Genomic DNA, 22122 nt, shown 5'->3' with positions numbered 1-22122 from the left:
GTGTGTGTGTGTATATATATATATATATGTATATATATATATATATATATATATATATATATATATATATATATATATATATATATATATATATATATATATATATATATATATATATATATAGGGTGGGTGTATGTTTACAATCTCAGCTTATGGCCCATAGTAGTTGTAGATATTAAGCTATAGGAGGGAGGGCTAGTCATATCAATACACTGCTAATTCTCTACTCTTTTAAGTTTGTCAACAAAGCTGCTCTTTCAAACACTGTAGCACAATAAACAAAGTAAAAATAAATGAAATAAGAAATAATTTTCATTATTTAATTAATCATTTCCATAATCTCTTGATGTTTATATCGCTTCTACTTGAAGCTGTGTTAATGTCAACCAGAAAATTTAAATTATCTATCTCTCAGTTCAAAATACCTTCCCTCTGGAAACCACCACACCATGTGGCTGTTAATGGCCACTAACTAGAGGATGATACATCATATTAACTCATCCTATTTAGCTCTCAAAGTAAAAAACCCAATCATTAGTCTCTCAGCATCACGAATCAGTGGGGAGGAGGGAGGGAGCATGTATAGGAACGGCAGTCGAGTACAAAATGAAAAAATTATCATCTGCTTATTTTCATAAACTCCCTGATGTTCATATTGCCAATTCCAAGACTGATGGAGGTAGAGTAGAGAATGGAAGAGACGAGAAAATAACAATCTAGATTAATCAATTTTTCCACCACTCAAGATTAGTTTAAAAGGTAAACAATCTTACTGCAAAATAAACTTGTTTGGATTCCAATTTTGTACCCACTATCCACCTTTTAACATTATTCTTATACAGTATAAAAAAAAAACCTGAACTTCCTACCCAAGAAAATTAAAGAATAAATCAAGAATAAAGTAAATTTTTATTTACACTATCTCACAGTTACCATAACACTTTTTGTCCCTTAGATTTCTAATAGAAACCAGAATTTTTTATATAAAGCCTCCCAAAAACTGACTATACAAACCATTGAGTCATTATCCACACTCCTTTCCATAATTTTTCCACACAAAGAGATGTAGGTGAAATTTCACTTTGTGAATCTAACCCTTCCAGTTCTCCTTCTGGCTGAAAACTAACCTGCTGTGAGCCCTTGTTACTGAACTCAAAACTAGAAGTAAACTATCATTTTAGATAAGATAACTTTAGAAAGTCTATATTTGTACATCAATTATGAACTTTTACTCTCAATATACATCTTATCATACAATTTACTTCTTTCTGGTGTATTACTGTCTTTCTTTTCCAAAAAGAGTATGTGGCTCTTAGACTAACATGTAGTGTTAAACTAAAAGGTTCTGAACTAAGGTATCACTTCCTTTCTTCCCCAAAATGAGTTTGTGGTATAGTCTAACCTCTAGTGTATAAATAAATGGTTCTGAAATAAGTTAGCAAGAAAAAATAAACTTTCATTTCTAAAGTATCATTACAGGAAACTTCTTATAGTCTACCTAGATTTCTATCTGATACCAAGGTTAATGGTCAATCTGTTAATGTTAAAAGAAACCCGTTATCTCTATGATATCTTTAAAGCAACTTTAAAAAGTGTTAAGAGAAAACCTTCAAAAATGCAATATTTTTTTCCTATTTTACCCTAATACTTTGTAATAATTATAGGGCATTTAAAAGTATAATGTCTGAATATATTCTCAACCCTGAAAAAATAAGTTCCACCAAGATATAGTACAGTACTGTACTTGATCTACACTAGCTTTTCAGTTACGGTTTTTACCTCTACACACTACAGATAATTTCTTCTTTCAGCAAACAAAAAGTTCAAAAATTTACCCAAACTCATTCTTGTTACTGAAAAAGTGATGGTTGAAGGCCAGACACATTAGACAGACCTCAAACTAGGAACATACATACTGTACTGAGCTGGTAGAAATCTTCCAAAAGTCAGAGAGAAAAAACTTCCCCGATCAAGAGAATTTGAGTAAGACCATACACCTAGAAGCTCTACTAGCTCAGCTTTCTAGAGGGGACTCCTAATGGCCTCCCAACATTATGAAACAAATCTGTTAAAGGTGGAGAAAAAAAAAAAACAGCAGTCCCTGGCTTATAAGCCTAGTCTTCTATGGCTTTCCCCTGAAGAAAAAGTAAGCTTTCTGTTATGCTTTGAACTTTAAGCTGATCATGAAACACTTCCAGAAGCGGACTGTAAGAACCACACCTCCTCACAAGATTAATAAAGTAAAAATTTTCCATGGCACGAAACAGAGAGAATGTGAATCATGATCATCCAACAAAATTTCTAGGCACAACAGTTCAGCCAATGCTAACATAAATGGAAAAGGCATCTTAAACCACTGAAATTAATATAAAACAAAAAACCTGATTGCTAATTGTATCAGCAGCCTTGGTACTTGTTAGTTTTGAAAAAGTGTTTAACTTATCTTTCATTACTGACCCTGCCTGCATTATCAGATATCATGCTGTGTAAAGCTAATATGCATTTTGTATTAACCAGAATTAACATTTTCATACTTTCAAGGGATAATAAACAACTACAGTATAACCAATAATCTGGACCTAACTTTTTTCTAGGTAACTAACTTTACTACATTAACCAATAAATAAATAAATAATCCTTTGAAGTTGAAATCCTAATCTAATCTTAAATACCTGTTAATACTACAGAAGTACAATGATTTTCAAGAATTCATCATGATATTTATTATAATACTCTTATTTTCTTGCCGATGGTGACAAGTCTCGTGAACAGATCGAGATTCAGGACTACAATGACAAGGATCAGTCTTGGTTACTCAAACAGAAATTGATTTACCAGCCCAACTTAGAATTTTATTTGGGAATCATTACATGGTTTATCCTAAAGAATAAAGATCATTATCCTCTTTCAAATCATCTCTTTCAAAAACTTGCTAAACCGTTTTCCGATTTTTAACATTTAAATACATACGGTATCAAGAATATGCTCACATATAATTAACACATTATTATTAATATAATTTCCTAACTTGGAGCATTATTTGCAAACCTCTAACTGTGAAGTCTCATATTTTGACTCGTGTCTTTTTGCAATTTTCAATACAGTATTATTTGTTGATTTCTAATGCTAGTTTTCACATTTTCCCCTTTTTCCCTTGTGATTTTAGTATTAAGCTGATTTTGGCTATTTCTAATTAAATTTCTAGATTTGACTCGCATTGTTTGGCAGTTTTTGCAGTTAAGAGATTTTGTGTCCAATTTAGAGTTTCTGCCTTGTAAGAAATTCATGAATACCAAATACATGGATAACAAGAGTGGATATGTATGTTTACGTTGCCCAAAGCCAGGAAAATATTTGAATCCCATTGTGATTTAATAATTCAAAATGAACACCAATAAACAAATCGAAATGGATTTGTATCACTTAGTGAAATATACAGTGGATGTCAGTGACAAAAAAAAAAAATGAAAAGGAAGAGTTCATATGTCGTACAATCAAAAAGGTAAGAGTTAATATGTCATACAATCGACTACAGTAGTTAGTGGCCACCAACTGCCAGATGGTGTGGTGGTTCCCTGAGGGGGGAGGCATTTTGCAGGGGGAGTGATCGGAATCTTTTTATTTTGGGGTCGATGTCTACACAACTTCCAGTAGAAGTAATCTGAAAATCTGGGGAGTTTCTTAAAAATAAATATATATGTATATATTTCTCAAAGGTATTAATACTATTTGTTTATTGAATACTGTACTTGTATTGTTGCTCTGGGGATATATTCTAGATAAATAATTTTCAAACATTGTATAAAAAAAAAAAAAATATACCAGGTGATGAAGCTGAAGAAACTGGAACTGGAAGCGTTGTAAAGATGCCTGTTGCACTATCTAACGATGAAATGCCATGCTCAGATGAAGGAATTTCCTCTGTAGTATTTGGTGTCGAGATTTGAAAAGGATATGAATCTTCATTTGTTGAAGTCTGAAGGATCTTATACTTCTGGCGTGAAACCGAGGCTATTGAGCCAAGGGATATTGTTGCAACAGCTGATGAACTAGTTGAAGACACTGGGGAGGTAGAGGGGGATGGCATTGGGACATTCATGGTAGCCTCAGTTATTGCCCCTTGCTGGTAAGAGGGAGAAAAAAGCATGCAGGATATGGAAACAAAAAATGCAAACAATGCAGGCATCTGTGTACTTTCAATGTCTCCAGAGTTGTTGATATCAGCCTATTTTAACCAAATGCTTCTTCATCCACCCTCCATTTATGATTTTTGTTACACTGGCATAAACAATTAGCTTAAATCCATTCTATTGTGAGTGTAGGACTAGTGACTGACCGTGTAGAAAGTAAAATATACGTACAAGAATATCACCAACTTTCTCAATTTTGAAAAGAATATCTTTTTTTTTTGGGGGGGGGTAATTAAAACTCTCTCTCTATGAAGGCTGGTAAAACTAATGTCAGATAGTTTACATAGGATGCAGAAATACCTCATGAGATATAACCCATTGCTTTACAGATGTCTTTCACTTGCTCGTCTGGTAGCAAAACCTATTTTAGAATTACATACCAATAGTTATATGGTAATTTACTGTGAAAAAGAGAAGCTTATCAATTTCCAATACAGTATACATTAATTTTCCTCATGAATCTATAAAAGATGAGAACTACAACAAATCAGGTAGTGGTGTGTTTTCATGCTAGTAAAATTCATTGCTTTTCAAGGGCCAATTAGTTATAAGCTATAAACTTTCTAAGCCCTTTGGCAAAATAATTTTCCCAAACTAGTTGCAATCTTATAATGACTTGTGTTTGAAGTTCAAAAATTTTCTTCTGTATTTGTGATTCCTGCATAAGTTATTGTTATTTTATTACTATAACCATCACTATTCAAGAACTGCATTTGCTCAAAGGGATTTTACAATGAAAAACAACATTTTGAAAGAGTTACTCATGCAAATCAAGAGATAGAGTGCTAACTGATTCACTATACCACAAACTGATAAGAGTCTGTACTTGCAGGCAGATCGTAATAAATTAAAAAAAAAAAAAAACAAGTAAAAATAAAATATTAAGAACACCACAGACAAATACAAATAAGTTAAAATAATTAGATCAATACACAAAGTGTCTAAGAAAGTTTGGAAGATAATTATCCAAGACGAGAAATTAGACAGGCATTACAAAACCAAAGGGTACAAAGGTTCATTAAGACAGATGTTACAGAATGTTAACACAAGGTTTATAGGGAAGGTAGTAATAGTTATTTAAGAAAGGTTTAATGTAAACCAATTATTTAGCTCTACCAGTCAATTTAGTAGTAATGTGAATATCAGAAGTTCAATACTGTAAATTTGTGAGATATGGATTCATCATGGAAATGGAAAATGCTGAAAAGTTAAGCAAAAAGAAAGGCCCCTGGAACTGTCATATGCACAGATGACTATTATTGGTGGAATCAGAGGAAGGGGTTGTAGAAGTATATACAAAGTGGAAGAGTAGAATGGAGAGAAAACTGAAAATTAGTGTATATACAAAAAGTTATGGTCCATAGAAAGAGTAGAGAGAGCTTTTCATATTTAACTCCATAAGGAAAAGGCCTGACAATACGATGATATTTATGACAATCTTAATTTTTCATTCTTCAATAAAAAGAAACATCAATATTGTAAGACTCCTAAAAATAATCAATAACTTATGTTGACCTCTATAGAAACAACAAAAACTCAAGAAATAAAGAAAAATATATCAAATCCAAATCCAATTTTCACTTTATCATAAATATAGTCTGAGTAAATAGCCAAATCATTGTATAAGACTCAAATATGCATGCTCAAAATATGCTGACCCTTTTTAAAATAATGACCAGAAATTGATCAAAAGAAAGTTAAAGGAGACATCCCATTGGAAAAAACAGCAAAAGAAACATTAAAACTCTAAAGACCAAAAGAAATACAGCATATGGTATACAAGGGGCACAAACATTCTTCTTTTGATTGTGAAAATGGTGACAGAAGTAACAAATGAAAGAGGGACCATTCCCTCTAATGTCTCGCTTTCCTAGTCTACCATCAGAACTAACAACTTGATATTCATTTTTGGATCTTGCTCTTAAACTGATAAATTGAGAGAAATTTGGAAAGAAATGGTTTGTTCTCTTCCATAAACATATAAAAATGAAATATTTGCACCCAAATACTATAAGTTAATTTAGTAGTGTGGTACCATAAATATCAGAACTTTAATAACAAATTTGTAACATATATATATATATATATATATATATATATATATATATATATATATATATATATATATATATATATATATATATATATATATATATATATATATATATATATATATATATATATATATATATATATATATATATATATATATATATATATATATATATATATATATATATATACAGTATGTGTACTTATTCTACAAAACATACAAAACTTTTAATAAAAAAAATATAATTCAGTACCCTCAGATAATTCATAGTACCTGTATTGTACTGTATTCTACTAAACAAATGTCAATATAAAGTAAAGATGATTAGGCAAAAGCATATTACATGAAATCATTTAAAAAATTTAATGAAGCACTTTAAAAATTGAGATGTGCCCCATTCCCCCATAATCCACTGTCAAAAGTTATATCCATACAATGATATATCTTCAAATAATTAACAAGAAACACAACACACCACAACAAAATCCGGTACAAAGAGGTTTATGCTTGTTAAACTCAACGAATACTGACAATTTTTTAACTGTCAACTCGACACAGCGTAAAGAATAGTATGTTTATTTAATGGAAAAAAAAACAAGTCCAATAACTGCATTCAACAGCCGTATATCTATAATAAATCCAAGACTACTGCATAATAAATAACAACTAAAAATGCTGGAAATGGAATTATTTTATGAACACCTCATAAGAGTGGTGGCAGAATGGATTGAGAAAATTATCACTTAAAATGTTGCAAGTGCAATCGTCAAAAATTTAGAACTTTTTATTTTATTTTATTTATTTTTTTTTTTTTTGCTACAAACCTATGATTTTCAATTTTGTGAGAAACTGGTTGTGACCACTTTCCTGAGCATTCAACCTTTCATGACTCTCCCCCCTGAAGACTATCGACACTTATCCTCATATGGTTAAGTGGAGAATAAGTAGATAACAAAATTTTATTCAACATAGTTTAACACAAGTAAAGCATTTATGTTCTTGTAGCGTTCTGGGTATTTTGTTTCAGAGGCAGACGTCTCTCATAGTACCTGCTATCCACCTAGTTACATCATAGTGGCACTTGAAGAAAATAGTTCTATGTTGCATGTTAAAATAAATATAATTATCTTAATGTGTTTTGTGTTCTTTCCATAGACTGGTTAAATCCCGAGGATTCATGGGCTAGATTCATCGAAGGATAGCCAGTTCCTTGCGATGCACAGTGCCTACCTAACTAAAACCTGCCAGTTCAATTTCCTGGCTCACCTGCACCATCAACTGCCTCATCAACACCAGGACCTGTTGGACCCTCTCTTTTCGATAGGGCTACACTCAAGATAGAGACGACTGGCAAAATCTGACCGAGATCCTTTGCACCAATAGGCATCAGAGATGATGGTTATGTGTTCATTGTTAAATAAATATTATTAAATACTTAGAATACAGAGAATGATACTCTTTTGGCTATTTATATGGGATACTTTATTTGATTAAGATTTAAATTTTATTTTATATGAAAATTCCATGAGATAGTACTCTATAGGTATACTGTACATTGGTGTTCATCATAAACAAGTGAAAATTACCATTTTTTATTGTGCAGCTGATGTGAGCATTTATACTAAAGAGAATCGTATGCTGTACCATCTTATACCTATTTCACTTGATTTATATATAGTCTGCCCTCCTTATCTGAGAGTATTGCACTTCGAGTACATCCTGCGTATATGAAAGTCCACAGATAATAGAAGAGTCTAAGTTCTACGGATGATTGTTTTACTTGTAAATATTCATTAAAAACTATTGATACTTGTACTTTAAATAGATAACACATTACTTTATAGCTGTCAATGTACTGTAATGTAATAATATATGACAGTACATTAAAATCATACACTGGCAATAATAATATCCCTACAGCTCTCCTACTCTTTCTCACATACAGTACAGTACTACAATAAACTGCTGAATAAAAAAAAAAAAATACTGCATAATGCTGTAGTGTTATCATGTTACTGTCCAGAATGATAATAATAAGGATACCCTCTTTAATACAAATTTTATCAAAAATAATGGCTGCTTCAGTGGCAGGATAGAAACAAGTAAAAGTCAATTTCTTTACTAATTAAGTATAAAGGAAACAGCTTATATTGTACATAATCTTTGGGTTAAATCCACAGTCGAAAAGGCGTTCAAAGGTCGGTGATCAAAAGCATTATTGTTAACTTTCTTTGCAATGCGTTTCAAGCAGTAAAAAATGTCTGTTTATCTTCTGGCTTGTGTGTAAACTGATAAATAGTTGGTTATGAATAATACAGTATATATGCATGTCTTGTCAGGAGGGGGGGAGGGGTTTGATATCGAGCGAGTGTACAGTAAGGGCGAAGGTTGTAGCAGCTTTCTTATTGGTGTGATATTAGGGAGAGGCTTGATGCCAGTAGGGTTGCTACAGTCAACCCTCCTTATTAGCAGGTGCAACACACACACACCTGCAAAAAGCAAGAATTCACAAATACTTGCTGGCCTGGGGAGGGTTAACTCCTAACGTATGAGGCATGTTCATTAAAGATTTCCACTGACCCACTTAGGATTATCATATCTGACTGAAATTTCACCTTTGTATTGGAATATTAGTGTATAGGTCACATGATAATTTGCATCACACTGCTTCCTATTTTACAGGTGTTAGATTGAAGTAAGGTGTGATTATGAACCCAGTTGAGTACCGAGTAGTCATCAGGTTTCTATAATTGAAAGGTCGCACGTCAAACCAGACCTTCAAGGAAATGAAATAAACTTATGGAGATGCTGCCCTATTATATGATGTTGCAAACACTGGCATTGCCAGTTCAAGTGAGGCTGAACATCTGTCTTAACAGTGCCCGTTCCTGGATACCTCCATTCTGCCATTGAAGAAAAGACCATCCATCTAGCAGAGACTGCCATTTAGGAAGACTGTTGTATAGCTGTTCATCAGTTAGCCCAAATTGTGAAGATAAGTGTAGGGTCTGTGGAAAAATTCATTCAGGATCATTTGACCATGCATAATGTGTCTGCACACTGGATTCCCAGGCTCCTTACTCATTTCCAGAATGAGTGGATTGCTCAAAGGCTCTTTTGGACATGTGTCAACAAAACCAGGAAGCCTTTTTTGACAGACATCACACAGGATGAAACATGGGTCCATCGCTATGATCCTGAGACTAAAGTCCAGTCTATGAGGTGGAAGCACTTTGATTCAAAAGGCATGAGTGCAACCCTCTGCAAGAAAGATCCTGCCTACCGTCTTTTAGGACCAGCATGGAGTAGTGATGACGGATTTCCTGGCCAAGGGTATTATTATCTTTATTACTTGCTAAGCTAAAACTATAGTCGGAAAAGCAGGGTGCTATAAGCCCAAGGGCTCCAACAGGGAAAATAGCCCAACGAGGAAAGGAAATAAACTTCAAGAGAAGTTTAAGAACAATAGTAACATTAAAATAAATCTTCCATATATAAAACATAAAAACTTCAAAATAACAAGAAGAAGAGAAACTAGATAGAATAGTGTGCCTGAGTTTACCCTCAAGCAAGAGATTTCTAACCCAAGACAGTAGAAGACCATGGTACAAAGGCTATGGCACTACCCAAGACTAGAGAACAATAGTTTGATTTTGAGGTTTACTTCTAGAAGAGCTGCTTACTATAGCTAAAAAGTTAAGTAGCCACAGAACAATTACAGTGCAAAGAATAATTGTTTGGTGATCTGTATTGTCAGGTGTATGAGGACAGAGGAGAATGCGGAATGAATAGGCCAGACGCCAGACTATTCAGTGTATGTGTAGGCCAAGACAAAATGAGCCGTAACATAAGAGAGGGATCCAATGTAGTATTGTCTGGCCAGTCTAAGGACACAATAACTCTCTCGCAGTAGTACCTCAACAGGTTGCTGGTGCCCTGGGCAACCTACTTCCTACAATTCCTAGAACTTATTATGTTTCACTACTGCGTAAATTGCGAGAATCCACCAAAATCAAGAGTCGCGACATGCTGACCAGAAAAGTCTGACTCCTGCAAGACAATGCTCCAGTTCACAACTCACATATCATCCAGACAGAAGTGCATCTTGTGGCTATGAAATTCTTCTGTACCCTGCTTATTCTCCTGACCAGTCATCATCTGACTTACACCTCTTTCCAACCATGAAGACATTTTTGAAGGGAACACATTTTCCAGATGATGAGACACTGATTTCCAAGGTGGAGTTATGGTTTGAGGCTTAACCCACCAACATTTAGAAACAAGTTCTCCAAAGTTGCATGAAATGATGGGAAAAATACATAACCCTGGGTGGTGCCTATGTAGAGAAAGACTAATAACTGTTCCAAGTTCTGTCTGTCTATGTCTGTTGGGTCAGGGGAAATCTTTAATGAATGCCCCTTGCACCAACTTGCTGTCCAGTACCTGTGCGCAGTCGACAAAGACACTAAGTAGCCCACTGTACTGCCTAAATTGTTTTACAGTGCTTGGTTTCTATCACAGTATAAGTATTGTGATAATGAATGAACACATTTCAGTACATGAACATTATATGTACACGTGTATTATGTACAAAGACTATGGTACACATACGAGTCATCGCCACACTTCTACATACAGAACATGTAATACATACAGTAATTACAAAACACTGCTGTTCCTATCTAACAACACTTGCTGATACTGTAGTGTATATTACTATAATATATGAACACTACTATCACTACAGTACAGCTTAATTAGCTAAGGTAACACTTGTAATCGACTGATGTTTTCGGCAGGTCAACTCGCACCATTCAAACTCGCCATACATGTACCTTATATCTACATTACTACTGTAAAGTATGGTATTTTGTATACTGTACTGTACAGTAATTAAGATAACAATAACCCTAATATGCAATGAATACACTAACACAATAAATTAGAAAAAGTCTCAGTATAAGACCACTAACCATTTACACACAAAGTAAGTCTGAAGCATGATGCAACTATAGAGCCATCGACTGTTTGGCACTTGGGGGGTGTAATGTATGCATCACATTTTATACTTAAATCACTGTAACACACTAGATATGTAAAAATTTTTACATCGCACTGTTATTCTACAAAAAAAGGAATGAAGCCGGAGATGCACATGTGAGGAGAGAGAATTTGAGACTGAAGCCAAGTCAGCAAGAGATGGGGTGTTGTGCTGTGTAGAGAGGGAAACTGCACGAAGCATGCTGGGTGCAAAGGAATGCAGTCAGTTTGAAATCGTGAGGCTGTGAGAATACTTATAGCAAAACTGCAAACATGTGATTTTTTATTTACTAGATTATGGCAGTTCTCAGCATAGCGAATGACTGAATCCACAAAAAAACAGACTCTGCTAATAATGTGGGCTGACTGTACAAAGCTCCTTATGGCTCTCATAGTCAGTTTTGTTGTAAACTGTTCGGGCTTCAGTAGTTTGAAGGGCAGTTCTCTAAAGGCAGATGGGATGGAGGAACATTTGTGTGTAGTATTGAGTGTTGGTTACTCCTGCTGTATGAGGAGGGCCTCAAGAATACGAAGGCATCTACTATAGGGGGTGCTACTAATGACTTCCGTATGATTAATTATGTGCTCCCTTGACATACTGGCACTGTGGGTTTGTAGATTATTTGCATTTATGTCATCCTGCTGAAAGTGACAGGACAGTCTCCTGGAAAAGCATCCTTGGGCCGGCTATTGGTATTGGTACACTATGTTGTTTTTCTTAAAGCTGTCCTGCATGTGGGGGCCAAATTATTTCTCAAGATCAGATTCTTAGTTTTAGATGATTGGTAAAAGATAACAAGTTTGACGGTGTTGTCTTATGTGGCTAATACATGGTTTCAAAAATATTTTGAGTTGTTTTTTCATCTTTGTTGTATTTGTTTTTTATAAAACCTTTATAGTAAAGTTGGCTGTCGTTATTCGCGGAACATAAAACCTTATGACCAAACAAAATAAAAGTTCATGTATTCACGGGTACACAGTGCTGCTTGTTGCCTAATGTTTTCAAATCGGGTGCGCTCCATTGCAACCGGTCTTCTTTAAGTTGTTCCCCTCCCTACACAATGCAGTAATGTAAAACAAATATACAGTACATGACAACTTTATAGCTAACACATGTAAACTATTCAGTGATAAATTCTATGCATAGAAATCCTAATTATAAAAATGATTAAGGGAACCGTCCACTATGTTCTCAATCTTTTGTTCCAATTTTTCAAAATACATAATTTCCATATATGTTTTAGATATATATAATATCTTCATCATACAAATATTTCAAGTCATTTGAGCTAGCACTTTTAATTTATAAGTAAAAATCATAACTTGAGAAAAACATTTAGGTAGCGATTTCTCCAGTAATATGACACCAATTGTAATCATACCATAAAACTTCTTTATAAACTAAATAATTCTGTGCTGACAGAATTTTTATTTTCTTTTTTCTTTTTTTAAAGTTTATTTTTGGACATGGAATGGACAATTAGCTTTCGTAACAGTTTAGAATTATCATAAATTATCATACAGTCATTAGTGGCAGTTTGCTATTGTCGATTAAACGGAAACAAAAATGGTTTTCCTGTTTTGCTATGTAGGCTATATAGGAATTTATATGGATACCGTAATCAAAATATTTGTAATAACATATTTACTAAAATTTCTTAATATCATTAGTTATTACCTTGATCATTTGTTTTAAAGCATTCGCTTCTTCATTATGATCGACTATTGAGAGTACAGTAAACAAACGGAAAGTTTCCGTTTTAGGCGGCGTGTTTAGGACATTATATGAATTTCATTCATTTCATTAATTTTGAAGTTCTAAGAAAGATGAAGTAAAACAACATTGTTAATAACAAAATCATAATACAAGTATAATCAATACTTGGTAAGATAGCTGTTGCTGCAAAAAGTAACCTACACAGATGTGTTAAAGGCATTCGTTTCTTCGTTATGATCATAGATGAACGTAAACAAAACAACGGATTCTGATATTGATGGTGTGCTTTTTGGCGTGGTTAGGAAACGCATGATATAAAATTGCCTTTATTTTGTTAATTTTGGATCTTCGATGGTACAACAAAAGCTAGTCTATACAGTAATGGTTTTGCTATTCACCAGTAGTCTTATACTATACAACAGATACGACTTAAACTTATTAAAATCACTACTAATTTTAGGTCGTGTTTGTAATTTTCACCTTTTTCAAGTTATTAAAACTTTAAAACATTTTAAATGTTTTGTCTATTTATAAGAACAATTTAATATTAGAAAAAAATACAGTATAGTATATAGAAAGAAATGAAAATGGGTAGTAAACGCGTTTTAATAGGCAAGTTTCTGTTTGCCATGGCCCTAATGGAATTATTCCTGTTATGTGTTTCAAAAGATGCGATTTTCCATTTATGCAGGCCATTAATCGACCAAATTCTCGCATATTTCAGAACCCTACTGTACTCGATTAGGAAGATCATTCCACAACTTGGTCACAGCTGGAATAAAACTTCTAGAATACGTAGTAGTATTGAGCCTCATGATGGAGAAGGCCGGGCTATTAGAATTAACTGCATGCCTAGTATTACGAACAGGATAGAAGTGTCTGGGAAGATCTGAATGTAAAGGATGATAAGTCATGAAAAATCTTATGCAACATGCTTAACAAACTAATTGATCAACAGACTAGAGATCAGGAATAAGAAATTTAATAGACCGCAAGTTTCTGTCCAACAAATTAAGATGAGAATCAGCAGCTGAAGACAAGACAGAAGAACAATACTCAAAACAAGATAGACAAATAATAAAAAAAAAAAAAAAAAAAACGAAAATCTTAGAACTTTCTCCTTAAGCCAATTTTTTTGGGGGCAATTGAAGAAGACACAGACCTAATGTATTTCTAAGAGGTAAATTTGCTGTTGAGAATCACACCTAAAATTTTAAGCCATACAGCGTTACAGAAACATTATCAATGCTGAGATCCAGATGTTGAGGGGCAACAGTGCTCAACCTACTTACAGTCATACTTTGAGTTTTGTTAGGATTCAACTTCATGCCCCATAATTTGCACCATGCATTAATTTTAGCTAGATCTCAATTAAAGGATTCAGCAAAGAGAGTAGCATCATCTGTATATGCAACAAGCTTGTTTTCTAGGCCAAACAACATGTCATGTGTATATAGCATGAAAAGTAATGGGCCAATAGCACTACCCTGAAGAGCACAACCCTTAGGAAGAAATCACATATTAAAAGGAAATATAATGTAAATAATTGGATAGAAATGATTAAAGAAAGGAAAATAAATTGAATGGATAATAAATTCAAATTTAATGTAAAAGAGAGAGAGAGAGAGAGAGAGAGAGAGAGAGAGAGAGAGAGAGAGAGAGAGAGAGAGAGAGAGAGAGAGAGAGAGAGAGAGAGAGAGAGAGAGAGAGAGAGAGAGAGATTTTAGTAAATTTTTGCTATTTTATCTTAAGGTTTAGGACACGGCATTCGCTTTTGCTAGCTAGCCTATTATTTAAAATACTCAATATTGCACAAGAAAAAATTTATCATAACCATTAAAAAGGTCTTCAATCAGATTAATACTGATGAGGCAGCCATTACTTTTAATAACAGCAACATAATATATTCAAAGCCTACAAAATCAAACTCTTTGGAGGAACAGGTAGATCAAAGACCATTCATTCCAATACAATTCAGAGCATCTCTTGCCACTGCCGGAGAGTTTATAATGGGAGCTACATGCAGTGTAAGTTTGTGGTTTTCTTTCGCAAGAAACAGTCCAGTTGGAGCTCTGAAACTAGCTCCAACCACTCCTAAAAAGAACTCTGGTCCAGTGTCCATTCCGTATGCAGGACCCTCAGACTGGAGAGAGCGTCCCCTACTACGTTGTGAACCCGAAAGATGGAATAGTGAGAGGAACATGTTACTCTACTTAAGGAACCTCACAATGGAAATGGTCACAGCATTAACAATTCTTGAGCAGGATCCTTCTCTCTGAGGCAGCAGGCCACTAACTGGTTGTCTATGTGGACCAATTTTCTTCAACGTCAGGACCGCCATCAGTTCCAACAAATTCACATGGAAAGTTGTAAACATAGTCTAATGTTTCTAACACTAATTCAATATATGGTAGTGTTACTAGCATAACGTATGCTAAATATGGATTCATATCATAAATAGATAATCACTTATAACTTTTTGCTACCTATTTTTACTATACTGTTTTTTATAATGCAACAATTTTCAGCGATGGCTTGTCTATTTAAATGCTTGGTACTCTCAAAGTGTCCTTTGTATGGTTGTTGAATGTTGTTTAATCATTTGGCCGACTCCTTTTTATTCTTCTAAACCTACACAGTTGAGTAACGACAGAGGAGGGGAGCGTCGGAACAAGACTTTGCTATCATAAGAACCACAAGAGAAATCAAGAAGTATGTATTTTATGCATTGTTAAAAGACACTCGTCCAAATCCCATGCATTTATCATCATTCTGGATATTCAGAATTTGTCATCATCAGTCTCGTTGCTTGGATTGATACAATGAGTACCAAGCTTATGTTGGGTGGTTATGTTTATGGTAACTGTATTCATTCTCTGAAGCCTTTATGTTACCTCTTTATACATAATCCTTCCTCCCTGCCATAATTTAATATTATAAATTAAGTCTTATGTTATACGTATGGTCAAAATTATTCTTTTTTTGTCCTTATTTCAGTGATTTGTCATTACACTCTTCCTTATGGCACACTTTGCAGCTTGAATGCAGTATTATTTAAGGATTGGTAAGGACTCTATTTACATCTACATTAAATTATTTCACTGGTTATATACTTGACAGAGTTTTACATATTTCATTACATGAATGATTAAAAACTTAAACACTTCTTTCAGGATATGTATATTATCCAGACTTTAATTGGGTTTCTGTAGTCTGGAGGTTTTTCCTTCCATAATTGATTGATTATTTTATCCCGTTTTATTTGCAGCAGGTTTTATATTGTTTATTTCATATTTTTTTTAATAGCACACTTAATTTTTCTATACATGCATTATCATAAAATTTTAGTATATTTTTCAATAAAATAATTTCCATACCTGATGTTCAGTACTGCATAACATTTATATTCAAAATGTCATAATTATAGAACTGAAGGCAAGAAAGAAAAACTGATAACGAGCCAGAAGATACTCTCAGATTTGGAAATCTTTTAAGATAATTACAGAGTTTTTTGTAAATAAAATAATGTTACTTGTATGAATCATATAATTTTCTATTCCCGGTATTCGACCACATGCTTCATATGAATTTTCAGCTTATAGCCTGTTCAGTTTTGAATCCTAAGTTAGCTTTGCCTAATGTTTTGCCTAGTTGTTCTTCGCCATTTGTTGATCATAATCAAAGACCTAACATCCTTATGATGAGATTCTGCATGAATTTCTCCCATTTCATTTCATATTTAGCAAAACTACTGTATACACACCCCTCAAATAAATACTCTCACAATAGATGGATTTGCTGTATCATAAAATATTTGCTTATTTGTTTAAAATCCCTAATTTGAATTGATAAATATACTATACATATAGGGATTCTTAATTGGAAGTGATGGATCTGGAAGTCATTATCTTGCCTTAAAAAAGGCCATCATTTCATTACATTTACCTTTGAAGGATTTATTGGAGACATTATAAAATTGGAAAACAAATCTACAGATATCTAAAAAACAAAGGCATAAAACTGCAAGGCAGCACTAGTTAAATAATAAAACAATAAACATAGCAGCAAAAGAGCCTCCATAACATAATACAGCAAAATATAAGTGCAAAACTAATGATCTAAAAAAACAGTTACAATAAAAACCTACAAGGCATATAAAAGCAGGCAACTTGAACAATATAATGTCAGTCAAATAGTTTCCTATGGTTTCAGTTTTGATAGATATTTTTTACATTTTCCATCAACTGATATTTAGATGAACTGTTACAGACAAAGTTAAAGGAAAACTGGTTTATATCCTAGTTTAATCTCCAATAAGATAAGAGTAAATAAAAAAGTCCAATACACATAAAATGCTAAGTGGGATATTCAGTTGCTTGTCTGGGGTCCTAGGATATGAAATTTCCCCACCCACCAAAGAATCCTACTTCATTAATTTGAAACTTTTTTAAAATACTTTTCTAAATAAAGGAATATACTAAAAATACCACATTACACACTAACATCAACTCATTAGTAACCATAAGATTACCTCTTCAAATAGTGTTTTTCTAGCACAAACAGCTAAAATTTCTCATAGAATGTGGTGAATATCTACATTACTACAAACAGAGCAATTCTATAATTAAAAAAGTAGTATCATGATTACCAATGTTACTAATTCAGCTTTTCCTTTCAAAAGAATAAATAAGAAATTAGTTCTATCCATATTTTGCTTGAATTCCCATCATGTTTGGGCCTTCATCTATCGAATTCTTAGCAGGCTTTCATGGCATTTCCTATTGGTATTTATCTTGCTACTTCTTAACCTACTACTTTTCTGACTAATTGTTCCTCATTCCTTAACATGATAGATATAACTATCTTAATCTTTGAAATCTAATTCTATATCTAAACTAACTCTCGTTCACAATGATCTTTCCATCACAATGGCATAGTAGAGTATCAGCTTTCTGATGTTACCCTTTTTAAACCTAATAATAATTTTCTGTGGTCATGAAAAATAAGATTTGTCTATTAAACTGATGGGATAATTTATTTAAATAAAACCCCTGCAGTCTCTTCCAACTTCATCTAGACTGTTGGATTCTCTGTCATATTGCCTTCTCAATAGCTGCTTCACTGTTGTGGTTCCCCAAAGTGATATAAATGTTCTACCTCTTCCAATATCTGCCCTTCTACCAGTGTTGCTTCACTCCCCTCTCTTTTCCTTTACTCTACTCATCGATAAAAAACTATCGTTGAATAAACATATTCTTCACTTAAAAAAACTTTTTTTACTGACAATATACTTTCAAAAGCTGTTAATCTTGAGAAATACAAATAAATCTAAGCCCTAAAATATATAACTGATGAAGGTTTTATCTTTGTCACTTATAATTATCTCAACTTAAACCAGTTATAAATATCATATCCCTACATTGACAAAAGTACTCACCATTAATAAGAAAAACACTTTCCATAGTTCCTTGTCATAAACCTGATGGAAACACAGCATTCAAGGACCATTATTGAATATCTCATTAAAATGTAGAGTATTAACCCCTAAAAGAAAGGATATTTTGGATTTTTAAAACCAGTGTCCACTTACATTGAATGCTGTTAATTTGCCAAGTGTTACTCCATGAAACCATCAGTTTAAAAAACAAAGAAACCTCTTTAATTCTCCAACCTCAGTCCAAAATAAAAGATATTATACTTACATTTTTATTGTGGTAACAATATTATTCCTTCATGGCATTTCACCTTGACCACACTCAATAGGTTACAAATAGTAATAAAAAAAAAAAGTTTGTTTACAAACCTCAATCACAAGCCAGATTTCAAGACAAACAAAAGTAAGTCCATCAAGTTTCTATAATAAAATTAATAAATCATTTATCTGCACTTACTTAATATGATCACAGAAATTATTGACAACATAATAGCTTGCATGTGTAGAATTTATCAATCTGAAGTGAGGAATGTATACTACTTTAAGTTTTTTTAATAAATAAAAATTATTCAAGGATTTTGATTTTACTCCTCTATTCCTACCATTCTACATTTAACAATGGTACCACCAGGAACAGTGAGACACCTGAAAATATTCTAGAATGCTGATAAAACCTTCATCTTTATGAAAAAACACACAACACAACTTATACACTTAAAAACAAAAGAATTCTTACTTTGTTCTGAATACTTGGGAGTTCTTCTGTATTGCATGTTGCCAGTGTGTCTCCAACACTTGTAGTGGTCAGCAAGGAAGAAGTTAAAGTTGGTGCCATTGAAGAGAGACTAGCAGCAAAACTAGATGCAAGACTTTTCATCTTAAGAGATCGCTGTGACTCGACCTTACGTGTATATTTTCGCTTGAGTGAAACAGCAGGGGATACCTGAGGGGTGCCTGATAAAAATTGTACCTTAAACAACCCATACATTTTCATTACTCTGTGCTTATTATTATCAATAATGGCTAAGCTACAACCCTGGTAAGAAAAGCAGGATGGAGTAAGTCCAAGGGCTCCAAAAGAGAAAATTAAAAAAAAAATTACATTTTTGTATTTTTTACCTATCCATTCAAACCTGAATCCTTTAATTGGGGAGATTATCTTGGCGCGAGCTGGAATCGGTCGTTGAAAATGGATAACGAGAAATTATCCAACCGGTGAGGGAGTAGGGCAAAACCTCTCTTACTCAATTCTCTATTTAATTTGCTACTTTGACCCAGGGTTAAGAAGGGTGGTTTAAGGAGGAAAGTTATATTAAGGGGACAATCTGCTGTCCTGCATTTTCTTTCTATTTATTCAAAGTACGCCACTTCTATATATGTTTTAGACATGTATAACTCCATCATATAAAAATTTCAAGTCATTTGATCAAAAATGTTTTGATTTCTTAGCAAAAATCATAATTTTGAAAAAAGAAATTGGTAAATTTTTCTCCACTAATATGACACCAATCGTAATGAAAATCATACCATCAAAACTTCTTTATAAACCAAATAATTCTGTGACAGCTTTTCCCTTTTTCTTTTATTTTTCTAATGATTTTTTCTTAAATTTTTCGTCCAGACACAAAATAATCATGAAAAAAAGGGAAAAGGGAAAATCAAAATTCTGTCAAACAAAAGTGTGTGATTTTTATTCCTCTTTTCAATGATATCTCTCACTAAAATTGAAAAATAAATAACCGAGAAAAATTTACTGGTGTGAATAAGTATGTTTTTGAATTATGAGCTCCCAAAGATGTGCTACAAATTTTTACTTTTCTCTTAGAAAAATCAAAATAACATTATAACCTTACATTGTACTTTTATTGTTTATCCCTACACAAAGGCTCCCTAAATGAGGTATTTAAACCCCAAGTTTACTAATACACTTGGTGTGGTGTCATGAGTTGCCAGCAGCCTCTCATTATTTGCAGTTTTAGTTAATGTTCCCACTTTGTACTCTTTTTCATGTTTCCCTTTCTTCTTAGTTCTTTTTTGTTGCTCACTTATTACTTATTGTTCTTTCTTTGACTTTGGGTAACATTGGCCTTGCTATAAAGTTCACGAGGACGTTATGAAAACACAATGTACTTACGAACTATAAGTAAACAAACACACATGCATCATAACTTCTATCATCTTTGGAAACTCTTTCTGGTCTTCTTGTAGATCGTAGTTTGCGTTCACCTACCCTCAACCAATGCCTTCCATCATTACCAGACGTATGAGATTTTGAAACGTAAGCGAAAAAAATACTTATATGAAAAAAAATTGACATGAAAAGAGAATTCGGTCAAACTCAGTCATGCAGACGACGGAGTAAGGAGGACGTCATCATTTAAAGACCGCTTTATCTTCATTATTTGTAAAACTAACAGGCTGAAACTTCTGGAGACCATGTACGACATGTTTTTGCAGACACAGAAACAGTAAAACGATTTTTTAATTTTAAAGTTATGTCAAACACCATAGCAGACAGTTCCCTTAAGGGACTCAGGTTTGTATGGCCAGGAAAAATACAGTATACTTTTAAAACCTGTTATCATTTGTAGGCTAACTTACAAAACCTTGTCCTTTAATTAGGGAGACTCACTGCTACACGGGTTGGATGTTCCCTCGAATTAAAGTGGAAAAATCCCTTAATTTCTCTAGAAGTAAATGACACTTGGTTAGAGGAGAGCAAAACCACAACCAAGCCCTATCTGTTTATCATAGGGACGTGTATTAAAAGTGCTATACAAAAATCAAAGGAACCCTTTTTTTCCTAAGGGAAATACTGGCCGAATTGAATAATAAGCATATGAATAATGGATTAGTAATAGATTCACCATCCCAAGCTCGCATGATGGATGGGGAGATACAGAAGAACCAGTTACACTACATTCCCTCAACTTATGCCAAAATGAAGCCTTAGACAAGATGCAATTCTGTCCTTGAAAGGAGCTGGACTTGCTACACAACAGATTGAGCAGTCACCACAATTCCAAGTATGAAAGTGTCAAGGGACTTGTGGGTAGAATCTATCAGGTAGAATGCTGTGACGGTTGTCTGCCTTTTCCAGATCCCTGCTTTCAAAACTTCTCCCACTGACAGGTTCCTCTTAATAAGAGAAATGGGCATTACCACCAAATTCTTAAGCTCTAACCCTAGCTGTAGCTTCGGCATCTCCATCAGCTGAGCAGTAGGCCCTCCTGATCGTCTCACAAAGCCAGAAAGAGATTGTGTTTTTTGACAACTCTTTCTTGGACCTGCCAGTGCTACACTCAAGACGTGAGATATTATGTCATATTCAGGTAGCACCGCAGCGACCTTACAGGACTCACCCGATTTCGGCGTATGTCGAACTAAAAAAGTGAAGTTTCCATAGATTTATTAGGCTGTGTTATGATTCGGCAATCATACAAGTCATATCTTATCAATATTTTCTTATAGTATATCATTATTTAATTTTCTTGCTCCATAGCATATCTTATGCTCTAATAAATCCCTATTGTAATCTATTTTTCAATTTCAGAAACATTTTTGCAGTCAACAAATACCAACTTTTTTGTTTACTTTTGGTTGTGATCAGCTGTGCTGTTGATCTGACTGTCCTGCATTGCACATACAAATGGCATATTGTTTAAATAATTACGTAATATATTTGAAA

The 22122-nt window shown here is 33.5% G+C and overlaps 1 protein-coding gene across 2 annotated transcripts in view; it reads right to left on the bottom strand.

Moving 5' to 3' along the window:
- Positions 1-3775: 3775 nt before the first annotated feature.
- LOC137646052 (KAT8 regulatory NSL complex subunit 3-like) overlaps positions 3776-22122 on the bottom strand; it is a 222856-nt gene continuing 204509 nt past the window's right edge. For both annotated transcript variants that reach the window (XM_068379204.1, XM_068379205.1), the window contains 2 exons: positions 19171-19388; positions 3776-4123 (listed from right to left, as the gene is read on the bottom strand). In XM_068379204.1, coding sequence (XP_068235305.1) covers positions 3791-4123; positions 19171-19388 — 551 coding nt within the window. In that variant the 3' untranslated portion in view covers positions 3776-3790. The remainder of the gene's footprint in view (positions 4124-19170; positions 19389-22122) is intronic.

Source organism: Palaemon carinicauda, chromosome 8 (genome assembly GCF_036898095.1).
Source record: "Palaemon carinicauda isolate YSFRI2023 chromosome 8, ASM3689809v2, whole genome shotgun sequence".
NCBI lineage: Eukaryota > Metazoa > Arthropoda > Malacostraca > Decapoda > Palaemonidae > Palaemon > Palaemon carinicauda.
The sequence above is the reverse complement of the archived record's forward strand: the minus strand, read 5'-3'. Positions and strand labels throughout refer to the sequence as shown.